This window comes from Neltuma alba, unplaced genomic scaffold (genome assembly GCF_004799145.2).
Source record: "Neltuma alba isolate B1F8T4 unplaced genomic scaffold, ASM479914v2 tig00001301_pilon, whole genome shotgun sequence".
NCBI classification, from domain to species: domain Eukaryota; kingdom Viridiplantae; phylum Streptophyta; class Magnoliopsida; order Fabales; family Fabaceae; genus Neltuma; species Neltuma alba.
This window is the reverse complement of record NW_021632408.1, coordinates 61,531-75,899: the sequence shown is the minus strand read 5'-3', so window position 1 is coordinate 75,899 and position 14,369 is coordinate 61,531. Positions and strand designations below refer to the sequence as shown.

General features: G+C 35.0%; 1 protein-coding gene across 1 annotated transcript; it reads right to left on the bottom strand.

Annotated features, from left to right (window-relative positions):
• Nucleotides 1-1,020: 1,020 nt before the first annotated feature.
• Nucleotides 1,021-2,031, bottom strand: LOC114754762 (receptor-like protein kinase ANXUR1). The gene has a single exon (XM_028943587.1). The coding sequence runs from the start codon at nucleotides 2,029-2,031 to the stop codon at nucleotides 1,021-1,023; it is 1,011 nt and encodes a 336-aa protein (XP_028799420.1).
• Between the last annotated feature and the right edge of the window lie 12,338 nt (nucleotides 2,032-14,369).

Here is a 14,369-nt window from a genome sequence, read left to right as displayed (position 1 = left end):
AGAAAGTTAGGTAAGTTAGTTAATTATAAGAAATATGACATGTTTTTCCTAAAAAATATCATAATCATCTTTCTTAATACCCCTCTTCCTCTTCTATTTGATTGTGGTTGAGGAAGTATCCATATGGGTAATTTAGAAAAAATTGATAAATATGATAAATTAGTCTTATATTTAGAACCAAAACCAACTCAATAATTGAGTCTTATATTAAGGACTGGAGGAGTATTAGTTTTGTGATCTATATATAAGAAGCTATTTAGCCACTGGGTGCTGGGGTTAAAATTGTATGATTTGATCCAAAACTGATACTGCTGCGGTTGTCATATATAAACAGCGCTAACATGAATGAGAAGTTCGGATGCTACTAACATACGATTTCTATATGAATCAGGAACCATAGGTTGATAGGTTTATATCAAATATGTAGATACTTCTGTACCTGGGTGACAGAATTGTTCCGTATCAGTCTTCTCATTATCCCATAAGTCGAGTTCCAATTACGTGAATGTTAAAAGACAAGTGTATTTTTGAATATTCTGGTACTATCAAAATGTGTCTTGTGTTTCAATGGTACTGCTTCATCCTTTTGATTTAAATAAGCTCTTTTGTAGACTCCAAACATGGCCATAACCACAACTACAATTCGCACCCTATCAACAAGCATAATACCATATATGAACAAGACATCAAGAGGAGCAACGGAATGCTACATAATATTAGCAAATACTTGCGTTTAGCCGTGGAAAATGAGTTCCAATATAATTTATAAGCTTCATGCAAATGGCTATTATGTTTGAAATAAGCAGGAATGGTGTGCAATATTAGCCAAATGCTTTGCGTGGTGTGGGAGTACAGTCTTGTTTAGTAATATACTATGAACAAGACATCAAGAGACTGGCAATAGTATTAAAAAGGATTATGAGAGGTTACATCTAAATAACCTGTTAATTAAGAGACACAAACAAGTATTTTCTAGCAGAAGAGTAAGCATGAAAGATTCAAACAAGAAGAGAAATTAAATCAAGAAGCATGAAAAGCAAGGTTGTGATCTGCTTCCTCTTGTAGTTGCAATGCACGTTCAAGTAGCACTTCAACTTCTCCCATATCAGGCCTCTCATCGGGATCGAAACTCAAGCAACTCTCTGCGATGTCCATATACAATTTCCAACACTCAGCTGCTATTTCTCCCATCAAACTCTGATCAATAATTCCCTCAGCATGTCCCGTTTCTGCCAAATTACGTAATTCCCTAATAAAACGAAATTCATTCTGCAACATAACTGCGGGTAGAGGCTTTCCGCAAATTAGTCGCAACAAAAGTGCCCCAAAAGAATAGACGTCACTTTTATGCGTGACGTTAGCGTGTTTAAGGGACTCAGGAGCGATGTATCCAATAGTACCTTTACATACTGCCTCTATAGGCCTCACATCCTTTTCTGAAAACTTTGGTCCTTTTAAAGAGAAACAGAAAAATCTGAGTTTGGGAACCCAATTCTCATCCAAAAGAATGGCACTCGGTGTTGGATTGCGATGAATGAGGGTTCGTTTGGTTCCGGAGTGAAGGTAGTGTAATCCACGCGCCACCCCTATACTGATTTCTAGCCTTTTCTTCCACGAGATTGTTGGCGGCTTGCTATTCAGTTGATCACGGAGTGATCCGTTTGGGGGGTAGTCATAAACCACGATCATTTCATTTTCATCATCGCAAAATCCAACCAGAGACACCACATTCGGGTGGTGGAGCTGGCACCTATATATGATATTGTTCTTAACCAATTGCAAGTCTGAGTACACGAACTTTCCTTTGAGCCGCTCCACTACAACATCTTTCAGTTCGCCATTGATGGAGATGCAACCCTTGTACGCCCGATAAGAGTTGTCTTCTTCGATAATCAGGCTTTCGTCAAAGTCGTTGCTGGATGTTCGAAGTTGGGCAAGAGAAAAGCGATGGCATAGATCTTCTATTGTTGCGGAAGGTTGTTGCATAGAAGTTGAACCACGGCCTCCGAAGCACTTGAGAAGGAACGCCATGCCCCTGTATGTGGTGAGAAAAGAATAGACAAGAGATTGAAAGTTAGAGAAAGAGCCCAAGCTTACGCGTTTTGTAGACCCCACATGAAAATATACACTTACTATTGCCATTGATCCATTAAAAAACTGGCTATCCTGAGCCATGTGTCTGATTACCAAAAAATTAATATTTCCATCACATGCAGGAACATTTCTTGGCCTCTTAAAGGGGAAGAAATCATGAGCAGTCTAAATTTTGAACATTTTAATAAATTGTATGTATTAACAAAAACAAGTATACCAATTGTCGTCTATCAAATACTAGCATATCAACAAATATGTACTACCTCCGGTCCTTAATATAAGATCCTATTTGACTTTTATTTTGATCCTAAATATAAAACCTCAATCCACTTTGTCTCTCATATTTATGTATTTTTTTCTAAGATAGTCCTTCTAATAATTGTAGTCCTAACCAATATAGTTGATTAGTAAGGATATTTTAGGAAAGACAATATTTATTTATTACAAATAACTAACTTAACTTCTTTCCTTAATCTCCTCAAATTAGTCAATTGGGTCTTAGAATTAGGACTGTAGGTAGTAGTTATTACTATCAAGTCATTAAAAAAATAACTGGTTATTTTGAGTTATTGTGTTTTATTAAAAAGAAATTGAATGTTTTTATCTCACGGAGGGAGAAACATTTCTAGGCTTTTCAAAAGGCTCTAAAAAAAAGGCATAATCTGTTTTAATAAATAATCAACTTAACTAATTTTCTCAATATACTCATATTAGTTATATAGCTCTCATATTAATGAGTAAACATAACACTACAAAATAATGCTATATTATTTAGTCTCTATTAATAATGGACTAATTTAACTTGTTTTTAAGCATCCAATGATATAATCAGTAACGTGCGACGACTCGAACTGGAAGTTGATCTGTGTGATTTTGCTTTGGATTCATCCTAAAACCCCGCGTAACAAGCGCATTGAAAATTCAAAGCGGATTTGTCCAACGTGTTCGGGTTTCGACTATTGGAAAGTTGATTTTATTGTTTCTTCCAGTCTTTGTGCTGTTTCGACATTTCTATCATAAACAACATTTATTACTTTCTTAAATCTTTTGTTTTTTTTTTGTGGCTGAACTATTACTTTCTTAAATCTAATTATTCAGATCCCGTAGTTGTACTTTATGTTCAACTGTCAGTATTCAATCGGTCAGCGCTGAGGAGTTTGCATGCGAACCATCCGAAGCAATGATCTCTTCCTGTATCTGTTTGTTTTTTTCCCCTATGAATGGCGTTAAGCAATGAAGACTATTCTTGAAAGAAATAAATAGATATAAGAGACAAAATAAATCTGAATTTTATATTTATAATCAAATTAAATTTCTATCTAGATATTATATTTAGGACCGAAGTAACAATAGAAGAGAAGTCATTTATGTTATTGCATCTATAAAAAGAAAAGAAATAGTCCCATCCAATCCTAGACATAAAACTTATTTTGTAGTCTAAATTATATTTAGGACTGGAGGAATACTTTATAATTTACCTAACAATCATACTTCTATACACTGTGAATTACGTCGACTATGATTGTGTCTTGAGTTCAATTTATTTTTTTTATAAAATCAATTCTTTATGTCCTAAAATCACAAGTAATCCTTTAAGACCTTGTGATAATCCTTTTTATTACTTTGGTGAGAGGTAACCACTTTCCACTTATTATATGTGCTAATATGTTGCCTGTGAGTATTTTGCTATTTTAAAATAATGATGTTCTATTTGGAATTTGAGTAGATATATTACACCTTTTGAGTTATAAAAATTGTCTTGTGGGATTTTTGGAATTGTGATTGAGAAGTTTAAAAAAATATTTGATCTATATCTTATCGATATCTGTTGAGAAAAGATTAAGACATTTTTTCGTTATATTGTAAATGATTGGTTATTATTTGGATTTTTGGATTGTGCCCTATCCTACCACGTGCTAAGGTCGCCATTGGTGCACATTGATTGGCTTCCTTTATCCCCCATAGTGAGAGATAGGCCTTTGTGGCTTCCTATTCGTCCTCCAGAATGAGGGACAGGCCTATATATCCGATTGATCCCTCATATTGAGGGATGGACTTGTGCAGCTTGTGTGTTAGCCCCCATAGTTAGGGGTGAACAAAATCGAACCGTAACCAAAAATCAAACCGAACCGAATTTAATTTCGGTTTTTCAGTTCAATTATTTCGGTTTTTGGTTATATATTCGGTTTTTATTTTTTTAACAATTCGGTTTCGGTGTTCGGTTCAGTTAGTAGAAAAAAATTCGGTTATAACCTAATAACCAAAATAAATATATTACATATTTATATTAATAATATTATTATAATAAATATATATGTGTGTATATGTGAACTTTTTAAATTTTAAATATATTTATATTCAATAAATATGGTTATAATAAATATTATTATAACAAATCACATTGAATGATGAAATATTTATTAATTAATGGTTATAATTGTGTTTTATTATTATTTTTAATTTAAAATTATTTTTCATATTTATATGTTTTGGTTAATCGATTAACTGAACCAAATTTTCGATTAATTCGGTTTCGTTAGTTCAGTTAATCAGTTCCAGTTCGGTATTTAAAATTTACTCTATTCGGTTGTTCGGTTAATTTGGTTATCATCAATAACTGAATCGAAAAACAGAATGCTCACCCTACCCATAGTGAGGGTTTGGATAATTAAAATTATATTTCTATGAATATATCTATGTTTTTCGAGAATTAATAACTATCCCACTTAACATGTCACGAGCACATGTTAGTATGTATGATAAATGGGAAAGTTAGTTACTGAGGTGTTTGTCTCATCCCGTGATTTCTACTATCTTCAGGTGATAGTTCAGATGGTGATCCATCAGGGAAAGCTTTGGAGGCATAGTATGCTATTATAGTTTGGATAGCATCTTTACTTTTGTTTTATATGCTGATTTACTATATGTTGCCATCTAAGACTCATCTACTCTAATGTTGTAAACTAATACTTTTAATTACTACTATCTGATATGGGAAGCCGTTAGAAGGCTGGAGGTCTTTAAGACTTTGCGTGTTATGCTATTTTAAAAGTGTTGACTTTTGACTAATGGGCTCTATCTTTTATATTAAAATGATTTGTCAGTTAGTATATTTGAAAATATGAGATTTGTATTGGGCTAATAGTTGAATGATATTTCTGAACTTTGAAAGTCCAAGGCTCAAGTTAATGATCAAAGTTACTCATGATATAAATTTATTTCTTTTAATCATGATAGTGATTTTAAAATTTTAATGTTTCTTCTTTCTTATCATGGTTAATCCTTCGAATAAATTTTTTAATTTAATCTAAATGGGTTTCAAAATATCGGTTGTCACACCAAATACTTGTGTGGTGTGGGAGTAAAATCTTGTTTAGTAATATACTACGAACAAGAACTTATCTTTCTTATTTACATGCACCCAACCCAGCTATATCCAAAGGACGTCATGAGAAGGAAGAGATACGACAGTAATATGGAAATGGGAGAGGGGGGGAGTACCTGCAAAATGTCGAGGCCTCACCTGATTGAAATGCCAACGAGAAAGTCGAATGTTACATCATATTGCAAGCGAAGAAAGGAGAGAAGAATCAGAGGACAACCCTTGGAGTATCATCGAACATCGCTGGCTGGGGGTTTAAGAAGCGCAGCTAGATCACACATTGACACTCGGCGATGAAAATCATCAGGTACATAATCAAAAGCAAAACTTCCAATGTTGTCAAAAAGGTTTTTAGATTTTAGGCGTCTTCGGTCTATTTGTTAGTGTCAACATACCAAGATTGCTCATCACCTTATAAGCTAATATGTTCCCAAGCAGGTGAGCCATGCTGATTACGCAAATTCTGTAATATAAAATTGCCAACATTCCACAATTTGCTTGGAAAGGCCTATTTGGAGGTTAACTGCTTACTTGGCAAACTAAGGTCCTGAAAGAGAAAACGTGTCCCAAAGAAACATCCTCAAAAAAATATACCATAGTCGACAAAATGCTATGATAGAATAAAGCTAAACAAATATGCCCATCTGTCCTTAAAACCAGTGTGAACCGAAACCTCTGGTTTGTGAAGAGGACATACGACATTTCCCAATGTTTTTGACATTTCTCTCCCTTGAAAAATGTTAAGTATTATGCAGCCAGCCAATACACACATAAATTCAGAAAACAACAGTAAACCTCTTTTTTTTTTTTTTTGACAATCACTAGAGGTAATGTAAACGATTAAGATACAGAAAACAACTGCATTTAAAGCATTATTTTTACAGCGTATCATATAGATGATATCTTCAGAAATTATTAATATGAAAATAAAAGACTAAAGAATCCAATTCCAATCATTTCTAAGTAAATAATCAGAAAAAGAATTTCATTCAGAAACCATTACGATTTTTGCTGCAACCCACTACTAGAATATTGAACTTTTTAGGCCTAAGCCAAAGTCATGGTTGCATACTTTCATTAGATAGTCTCCACCACAATAAAAGCAATTGAGGGGAAAAAAACTACATTGTAATCAGACTGAAATAACCTGAACTTTAATATACACTTTTTAATGAATAGTACATAGTTATTATACTCTTCCTTAGGACAAATGTATGACCCAAACCAACATAATCCCTTCAATAAAATTACAGTAGTAAGATCCACATAAAGATTATTCATAGATCAACAATAAAAACATGAACAATTGGGAAGCAATAAAGTAAGAACCATGAGTGTTGGAAATTTAGCAAATAATTTACTCAAAATAAAAGCAAATAAAGTGCAGCCGCTAAAGTTCTCTTGACAGTAAAGGAGACAAAGTGAGTAGGGATGTCTCATAGTAAATGCATTTTACGAACCTTCCCAAATCTCTCTGGGATTTTGGTCATCTCTCTTTTGAATGGTTAGAAGAGCTTATCTAGCAAGGGGCTACCGATCTGGCACTGTCACTTGATCAAACAAACGGAGACGAGCTCTCAAGGTAAGCGAGCATAAAAGAATAAGAAAATATAAACATCACCACAAGAAGATTATACTACAAATAAATAAACATCATATATAGAATATTCCAAAAAAGTCAAGGTCAGGCACAAAGCAACTGAAGGATGCAAAAACAGATACCATCACATTCAAGAACATACAGTGCCAGCAGTCTCTACAACAGGAACGCTTTATTTTCCTTTCACATCTGCAACAAGACATTAGCATTGTATCCAGAATTGAGAACCACTACAGAGGAAGAAGCCTGCAAAAGGTGTTGCAAGATATCAAAATTAAAAAAAAAAAAAAAAAAAGTAAACTAAATAAAATTACACAAATATTTAGAAAGTCCCACAGTTTTAGTGACGGAGCAGAGTTGCAATACCGGCATCAATCAATGCCAGGAAGCCAAAGTATTGGCGTTACCTTCGTGCGGTGATATCTAACCATAATAGCGCGGAGCCAAAGCATTATAAGAACAAAATCAGATATTTCACTACTGCAGCATTTTTAATAGAAAAAGCAAAAGCAAAAGCCACCAAACAGAACATGTTGATGAAGCTAAATGACTAGGAAGTCACGGTTCTGTGGTCAAGGTTTGGCATAAATTACTCTTGAGACTCCCCCCCTAGCAAACAATAATTTACAATTAAAGCATTACAATAATAACAGTATATAAATTGAAGACTAAATCAAAAGCGCTTGTAGATCCAGCCACACATCAATAGAATAAAGCTAAACAAACGTGCCCACCTGCTCTCAAAACCAGTGTGAACCGAAATCCATGATTGTGTGCAGAGGATCTATTACATTTCCAACTGTTTTGGACATATTTCTCCCTTGAAAACATTATAAATATCATGCAATCAGTCTACACGCCGGAATTCACAAAACAATTGTAAGTCATGAGTGAGGTCCCAAAAGTGAAATTAGAACATCCTTACATCTTGAAAGAAGGATGGCAGGGAAAATCAGAGGGTCAAAAACTGTCTCAAAAATGAAATTTTGAATGAAGGCATTTAAATCAGCAGAATGGTTATCTTGAGAAATTATTAATATGCAAGTAAGAAAGCATTATTTTTTAATAAAATAAACAGTACACCCATATTTTGCAAGTTTGGCAGCTAAATGATACATTACCTAATCAATGTCTTACTCTTCTGTGTTTCCAGCTGCAAAGTCGTGCTTAAGGTTCCGCCTTGATCTGTTGCTTGCGATAACTGGGGCTAGTTAAAGGGGATTCTCAGCCAGCAATGTGCTTCAACTCAAAATAAGATACTGTTGTCAATTGGTTTTGAATCATCAATGGACTAGGCATGCTATGTTTACAATAGTTTGGTGTGCTTGACTCCAAAGAATGCTAAAAGTTTGAAATAAGTGTTTTTCTTCACCTTTGTCCCCCCATATAATAGGCCTTCCAGCTGCACGAGAGAGCTCTACCAATGACACATTCAGGTATATGCCAACAGCTAGTATTGAATGGGAAATGCAAAAACTTCAACACTAATATCTCTTCACTTCTTTTCCTTCTTTCCGAAAGGCATTCTATCCTTGGTTTACTTGGTGGCTGATTCCTCTCATGCTAAACTTCATCAATATATTTAAGACACCAATAGAAACACGAGTGCATGTATAGACAAATGCTCATAAACACGTGACCTGTTGCTAATGCATTAAGGACAGTTCGTTTCAATTACAATGACAGCAAAAAACATGATTGATTAGCCGAGTTTTACCGATGTGCGCAAGCCCAAAAAACTCTCCTACCTTTGGATTCATTGCGAGAGCTACATCACCAAATGAAGTCATTGGTCGTGTTGTAGCCACCGTCAAAAAAATCACTCCTGGCGATTAGTTATCAAGACATCATTGCTCACAGCAACAGAATTTTTAAAGATGAATCGGCATAGAGAAAATAAAAGTTCATTTCAAAGCTTTACAATCAAATCATCAAATCCAAATGACATGAGCATAATATAAATTTTGCATCCCCTGGGTGTAGTGATTGGGGTGAAAAAATCCAATTAGCAAAATGGACACTGAAGAATGGCGGGAAAGAGAAACAACTCCCTGCAAAATGTCGAGGCCTTACCCGATTGAAATGCGAACGAGAAAGTCGAAGGTTACGTCATATTGCAAGCGAAGAAAGGAGAGAAGAATCAGAGGACAACCCTTGGTTATCACCGATAACTGAACCGAAAAGCCGAATGCTCACCCCTACCCATAGTAAAGGTTTGGATGATTAAAATTATATTTCTATGAATATATCTATGTTTTTCGAGAATTAATAACTATCCCACTTTACATGTCACGAGCACATGTCAGTATGTATGATGAGTAGAAAAGTTAGTTAATGAAGTGTTTGTCTCATCCCGTGATTTCTATCATCTTCAGGTGATAGTTAAAGTGGTGATCCATCAGGGAAAGCTTTGGAGGCATAGTGTGCTATTATAGCTTGGATAGCCTCTTTGCTTTTGTTTTATATGATGATTTACTATATGTTGCCACCTAGGACTCATCTACTCTAATGTTGTAAACTAATACTTTTAATTACTACTATCTGATATGGGAAGCCGTTAGAAGGCTGGAGGTCTTTAAGACTTTGCGTGTTATGCTATTTTAAAAGTATTGACTTTTGACTAATGGGCTCTGTCGTTTATATTACAATGATTTGTCAGTTAGTATCTTTGAAAATATGAGATTTGTATTGAGCTAAAAGTTGAATGATATTTCTGAATTTTAAAAGTTCAAGGCTCAAGTCAATGATCAAAGTTACTCATAATATAAATTTATTTCTTTTAATCATGATAGTGATTTTAAAATTTTAAGGTTTCTTTTTTCCTATCATAGTTAATCTTTCGAATAAATTGTTCAATTTAATCTAAATGGGTTTCAAAATATCGGTTGTCACACCAAATACTTGTGTGGTGTGGGAGTAAAATCTTGTTTAGTAATATACTACGAACAAGAACTTATCTTTCTTATTTACATGCACCCAACCCAACTATATCCAAAGGACGTCATGAGAAGGAAGAGATGCGGCAGTGGAGTACCTGCAAAATGTCGAGGCCTCACCTGATTGAAATGCCAACGAGAAAGTCGAATGTTACGTCATATTGCAAGCGAAGAAAGGAGAGAAGAATCAGAGGACAACCCTTGGAGTATCATCGAACATCGCTGGCTGGGGGTTTAAGAAGCGCAGCTAGATCACACATTGACACTCGGCGATGAAAATCATCAGTACATAATCAAAAGCAAAACTTCCAATGTTGTCAAAAAGGTTTTTAGATTTTAGGCGTCTTCGGTCTATTTGTTAGTGTCAACATACCAAGATTGCTCATCACCTTATAAGCTAATATGTTCCCAAGCAGGTGAGCCATGCTGATTACGCAAATTCTGTAATATAAAATTGCCAACATTCCACAATTTGCTTGGAAAGGCCTATTTGGAGGTTAACTGCTTACTTGGCAAACTAAGGTCCTGAAAGAGAAAACGTGTCCCAAAGAAACATCCTCAAAAAAATATACCATAGTCGACAAAATGCTATGACAGAATAAAGCTAAACAAACGTGCCCATCTGTTCCCAAAGCCAATGTGAACCGAAACCTTTGGTTGTGTGAAGAGGACATACGACATTTCCCAATGTTTTAGACATTTCTCTCCCTTGAAAATTGTTAAGTATTATGCAGTCAGTCAATACACATACATAAATTCAGAAAACAGAGTGAACTTTTTTTTTTTTTTTTTTAACAATCACTAGAGGTAATCTAAATGATTGAGATATAGAAAACAACTACATTTAAAGCATTATTTTTACGGCATATCATATCGATGATATCTTCAGAAATTTAAATATGAAAATAAAGACTCAAGAATCCAACTCCAATCATCTCTAAGTAAATAATCAGAAAAGAATTTCATTAAGAAACCATTTCAGTTTTTGCTGCAACCCACTGCTATACGCCTACTTGTCACCACTTCCCATCATTGTCGACCAACAATGCCATTGAGACCACCATAGATTGAAATTCGACCATGAAAAATCTTGAATTTTTTAGGCCTAAGCCAGAGGCATGGTTGCATACTTGCATTAGATAGTCTGCACCACAATAAAAGCAATTGAGGGGGAAAAACTACACTATAATCAGACTGAAATAACCTGCGCTTTAATATACATTTTTTAATGAGTAGTACATAGTCATACTCTTCCTTAAGACAAATGTATGACCTAAACCAACAAAATCCCTTCAATAAAATTACAGTAGTAAGATCCACATGAAGATTATTCATAGATCAACTATAAAAACATATACAAATGGGAAGCAGCAAAGTAAGCACAATGAGAGTTGCAAATTTGGCAAATAATTTACTCAAAAAAGAAAAAAGCAAATAAAGTGCAGTCGTTAAAGTTCTCTTGATAGTAAAAGAGACAAAATGAGTAGGGATGTCTTATAGTAAATGCATTTTAACGAACCTTCACAAATCTCTTTAGGATTTTGGTCATCTCTCTCTTCTGAACGGCTAGAAGAGCTTATCCAGTAAGGGGCTCCCAATCTATCACCATCACTTGATTAAACAAATGGAGACGGTCTCTCAAGGTAAGTGAGCATTAAGGAAAAAAAGAAAAAGAAAATACAGACATCACTGCAAGAAAATTATAATACAAATAAATAAACATCATAGAATATTTCAAAAAAGTCAAGGTCATACACAAAGCAACTGAAGGATGCAAAAATAGATACTGTCACATTCAAGAACATATAGTGCCAGCAGTCTCTTTGACATGAACGCTTTATTTCCTTTCACATCTGCAACAAGACATTAGCGTTATATCCAGAATTGAGAACCACTACAGAGGAAGAAGCCTGCAAAAGGTGTTGCAAGATATCAAAATTTTTAAAAAAAAAAGGTGAACTAAACAAAATTACTCAAATATTTAGAAAGTCCCATAGTCCTAGTGACGAAGCAGAGTTGCAATACCAGCATCAATCAATGCCAGGAAGCCAAAGTATTGGCCTTACCTTCTTGCGGTGGTATCTAGCCATAATAGCGTGGAAGCCAAAGCATTATAAGAACAAAATCAGATATTTCATTACTGCAGCATTTCAATAGAAAAAGCAAAAGCAAAAGCCACCAAACAAAACACGTTGATAACGCTAAATCACTGGGAAGTCACGGTTCTCTAGTCAAGGTTTGGCATAAATTTCACTTGAGACTCCCCCCAGCAAACAATAATTTACAATTAAGGCATTACATAAATAACAGTATATAAATTGAAGACTATATCAAAAGCACTTGTAGATCCAGCCACACACCAGTAGAATAAAGCTAAACAAACGTGGCCACCTGCTCTCAAAAGCAGTGTGAACCGAAATCTATGATTTTGTGCAGAGGATCTATTACATTTCCAACTGTTTTAGACATATCTCTCCCTTGAAAACATTATAAGTATCATGCAATCAGTCTACACGCCGGAATTCACAAAACAATTGTAAGTCATGAGTGAGGTCCCAAAAGTGAAATTAGGGCATCCTTACATCTTGAAAGAAGGATGGCAGGGAAAATCAGAGGGTCAAAAACTGTCTCAAAAATGAAATTTTGAATGAAAGCTTTTAAATCATTATTTTGCAGCAGAATGGTTATCTTGAGAAATTATTAATATGCAAGTAGGAAAGCATTATTTTAGAATGAATGCAATCAGAAACCATTTCGGCTTTTGCTGCAACCCACTGCTATAAAATGAGATGGACTTAAGTCTGAGCTTATGTCCATTAGCTTCTATTTGCATAGCAAGCTGTTTCGAAACTTCAAAATTTTCATCCTTTGCCCCAGAATTGTAACTGTACATTTCTATTCCAAGCAATGAAGGAAGTCTAAGCTCAACCTGGGTCTGGGCTCAAACTTGCACTTTTGCATTCAACCCAGCTCAAATTCAATAACCCAGTTGATAGGACCCCTGCAAGATTCAAGGTGACTTATTCTAGGAGGCAGAAATAGGGTCGAGAGGATTAGGGGATTCAGAATTTAGTTGTTGCTGATTATTTGTGATTTTTATTCTTTTTGTTCACTGTTCCTATTTTCCTGGTTAGTTAGTTGCAGAATAAGTGGGATACGCCCACTCAAACTTAGGAGCAATCACTTGAATTCTTGAACAACTTTCCTGATTTTTCACTCTGTAAATATTATAAATTGGCATCATGCCCCCGGAATGAATCATTGCATACTTCAGAGAGTACTACATTGTGTGGGAGATTCTCCTAGGTCTATTTACAAGTGTGAGATCCTTACCTTACTTGTCAGCAGAAGAATTCTATCCTTCTTTTTGTTTTTATTTTCTCTTGTCTTTTTAGCTGATTCAGTCTCTGCCAAAGGTTTACTCGGCCACCACTGCCATCGTCGTTAGAACCCAAGCTGTCACCACCACTCATTTGATATGACCAACCACCTTTGCCACTTTTTCCCCCAATAAAACTGAAACAAAGGGACAATTTTCCAGAAAATATTTTTCTAATGGAACCGACAACTGATAAATTTTTTGTGAAACTATAATTTCAAAATGAATTTAAAAATATGATAATAATATAAATGAATTGAGAGCTTTAGGAATCTAAAACGATTGACCGTCTCTTCCTGTAAGAAGGAAATAAATGACCAATAGACCACTACAAACAACCCACCCATATTTTGCAAATTGTTAACAGGGTTAACAGTGGTCATATTTTGCAACTTTGGAAGCCAAATGATACATTACCTTATCAATGTCTTACTCTATGTGTTTCCAGCCGCAAAGTCGTGCTTAAGGTTCTGCCTTGATCTGTTGCTTACGATAACTGGGGCTAGTTAAAGGGGATTCTCAGCCAGCAATGGGCATCAACTCAAAACAAGATAACGTTGTCAATTGGCTTTGAATTATCAGGTTTCAAACAGCAAGCAATGAACTGGGCATGCTATGTTTACAATAGTTTGGTGTGCTTGACTCCCAAGAATGCTAAAAGTTTGAAATAAGTGTTTTTCTGCACCTTTACCTCCCCATATAATAGGCCTTTTGGCTTCACCAGAGAGCTCTAACAATGACACATTCAGATATATCCCAACAGCTGGTATTGAATGGGAAATGCAAAAACTTCAACACTAATATTTCTTTACTCCCTTTCATTCTTTCCGGAAGGCATTCTATCCTTAGTTTACTTGGTGGCTGATTCCTATCACGCTAAACTTCATCAGTATATTTAAAACACCAATAGAAACACGAGTGCATGCATGGACAAAAGCTCATAAACACGTGACCTGTTGCAAATGCATTAAGGACAGT

Coding starts and splice junctions, on each gene's coding strand:
- LOC114754762 (XM_028943587.1), bottom strand. CDS start 2,031: ATGGCGTTCCTTCTCAAGTGCTTCGGAGGCCGTGGTTCAACTTCTATG.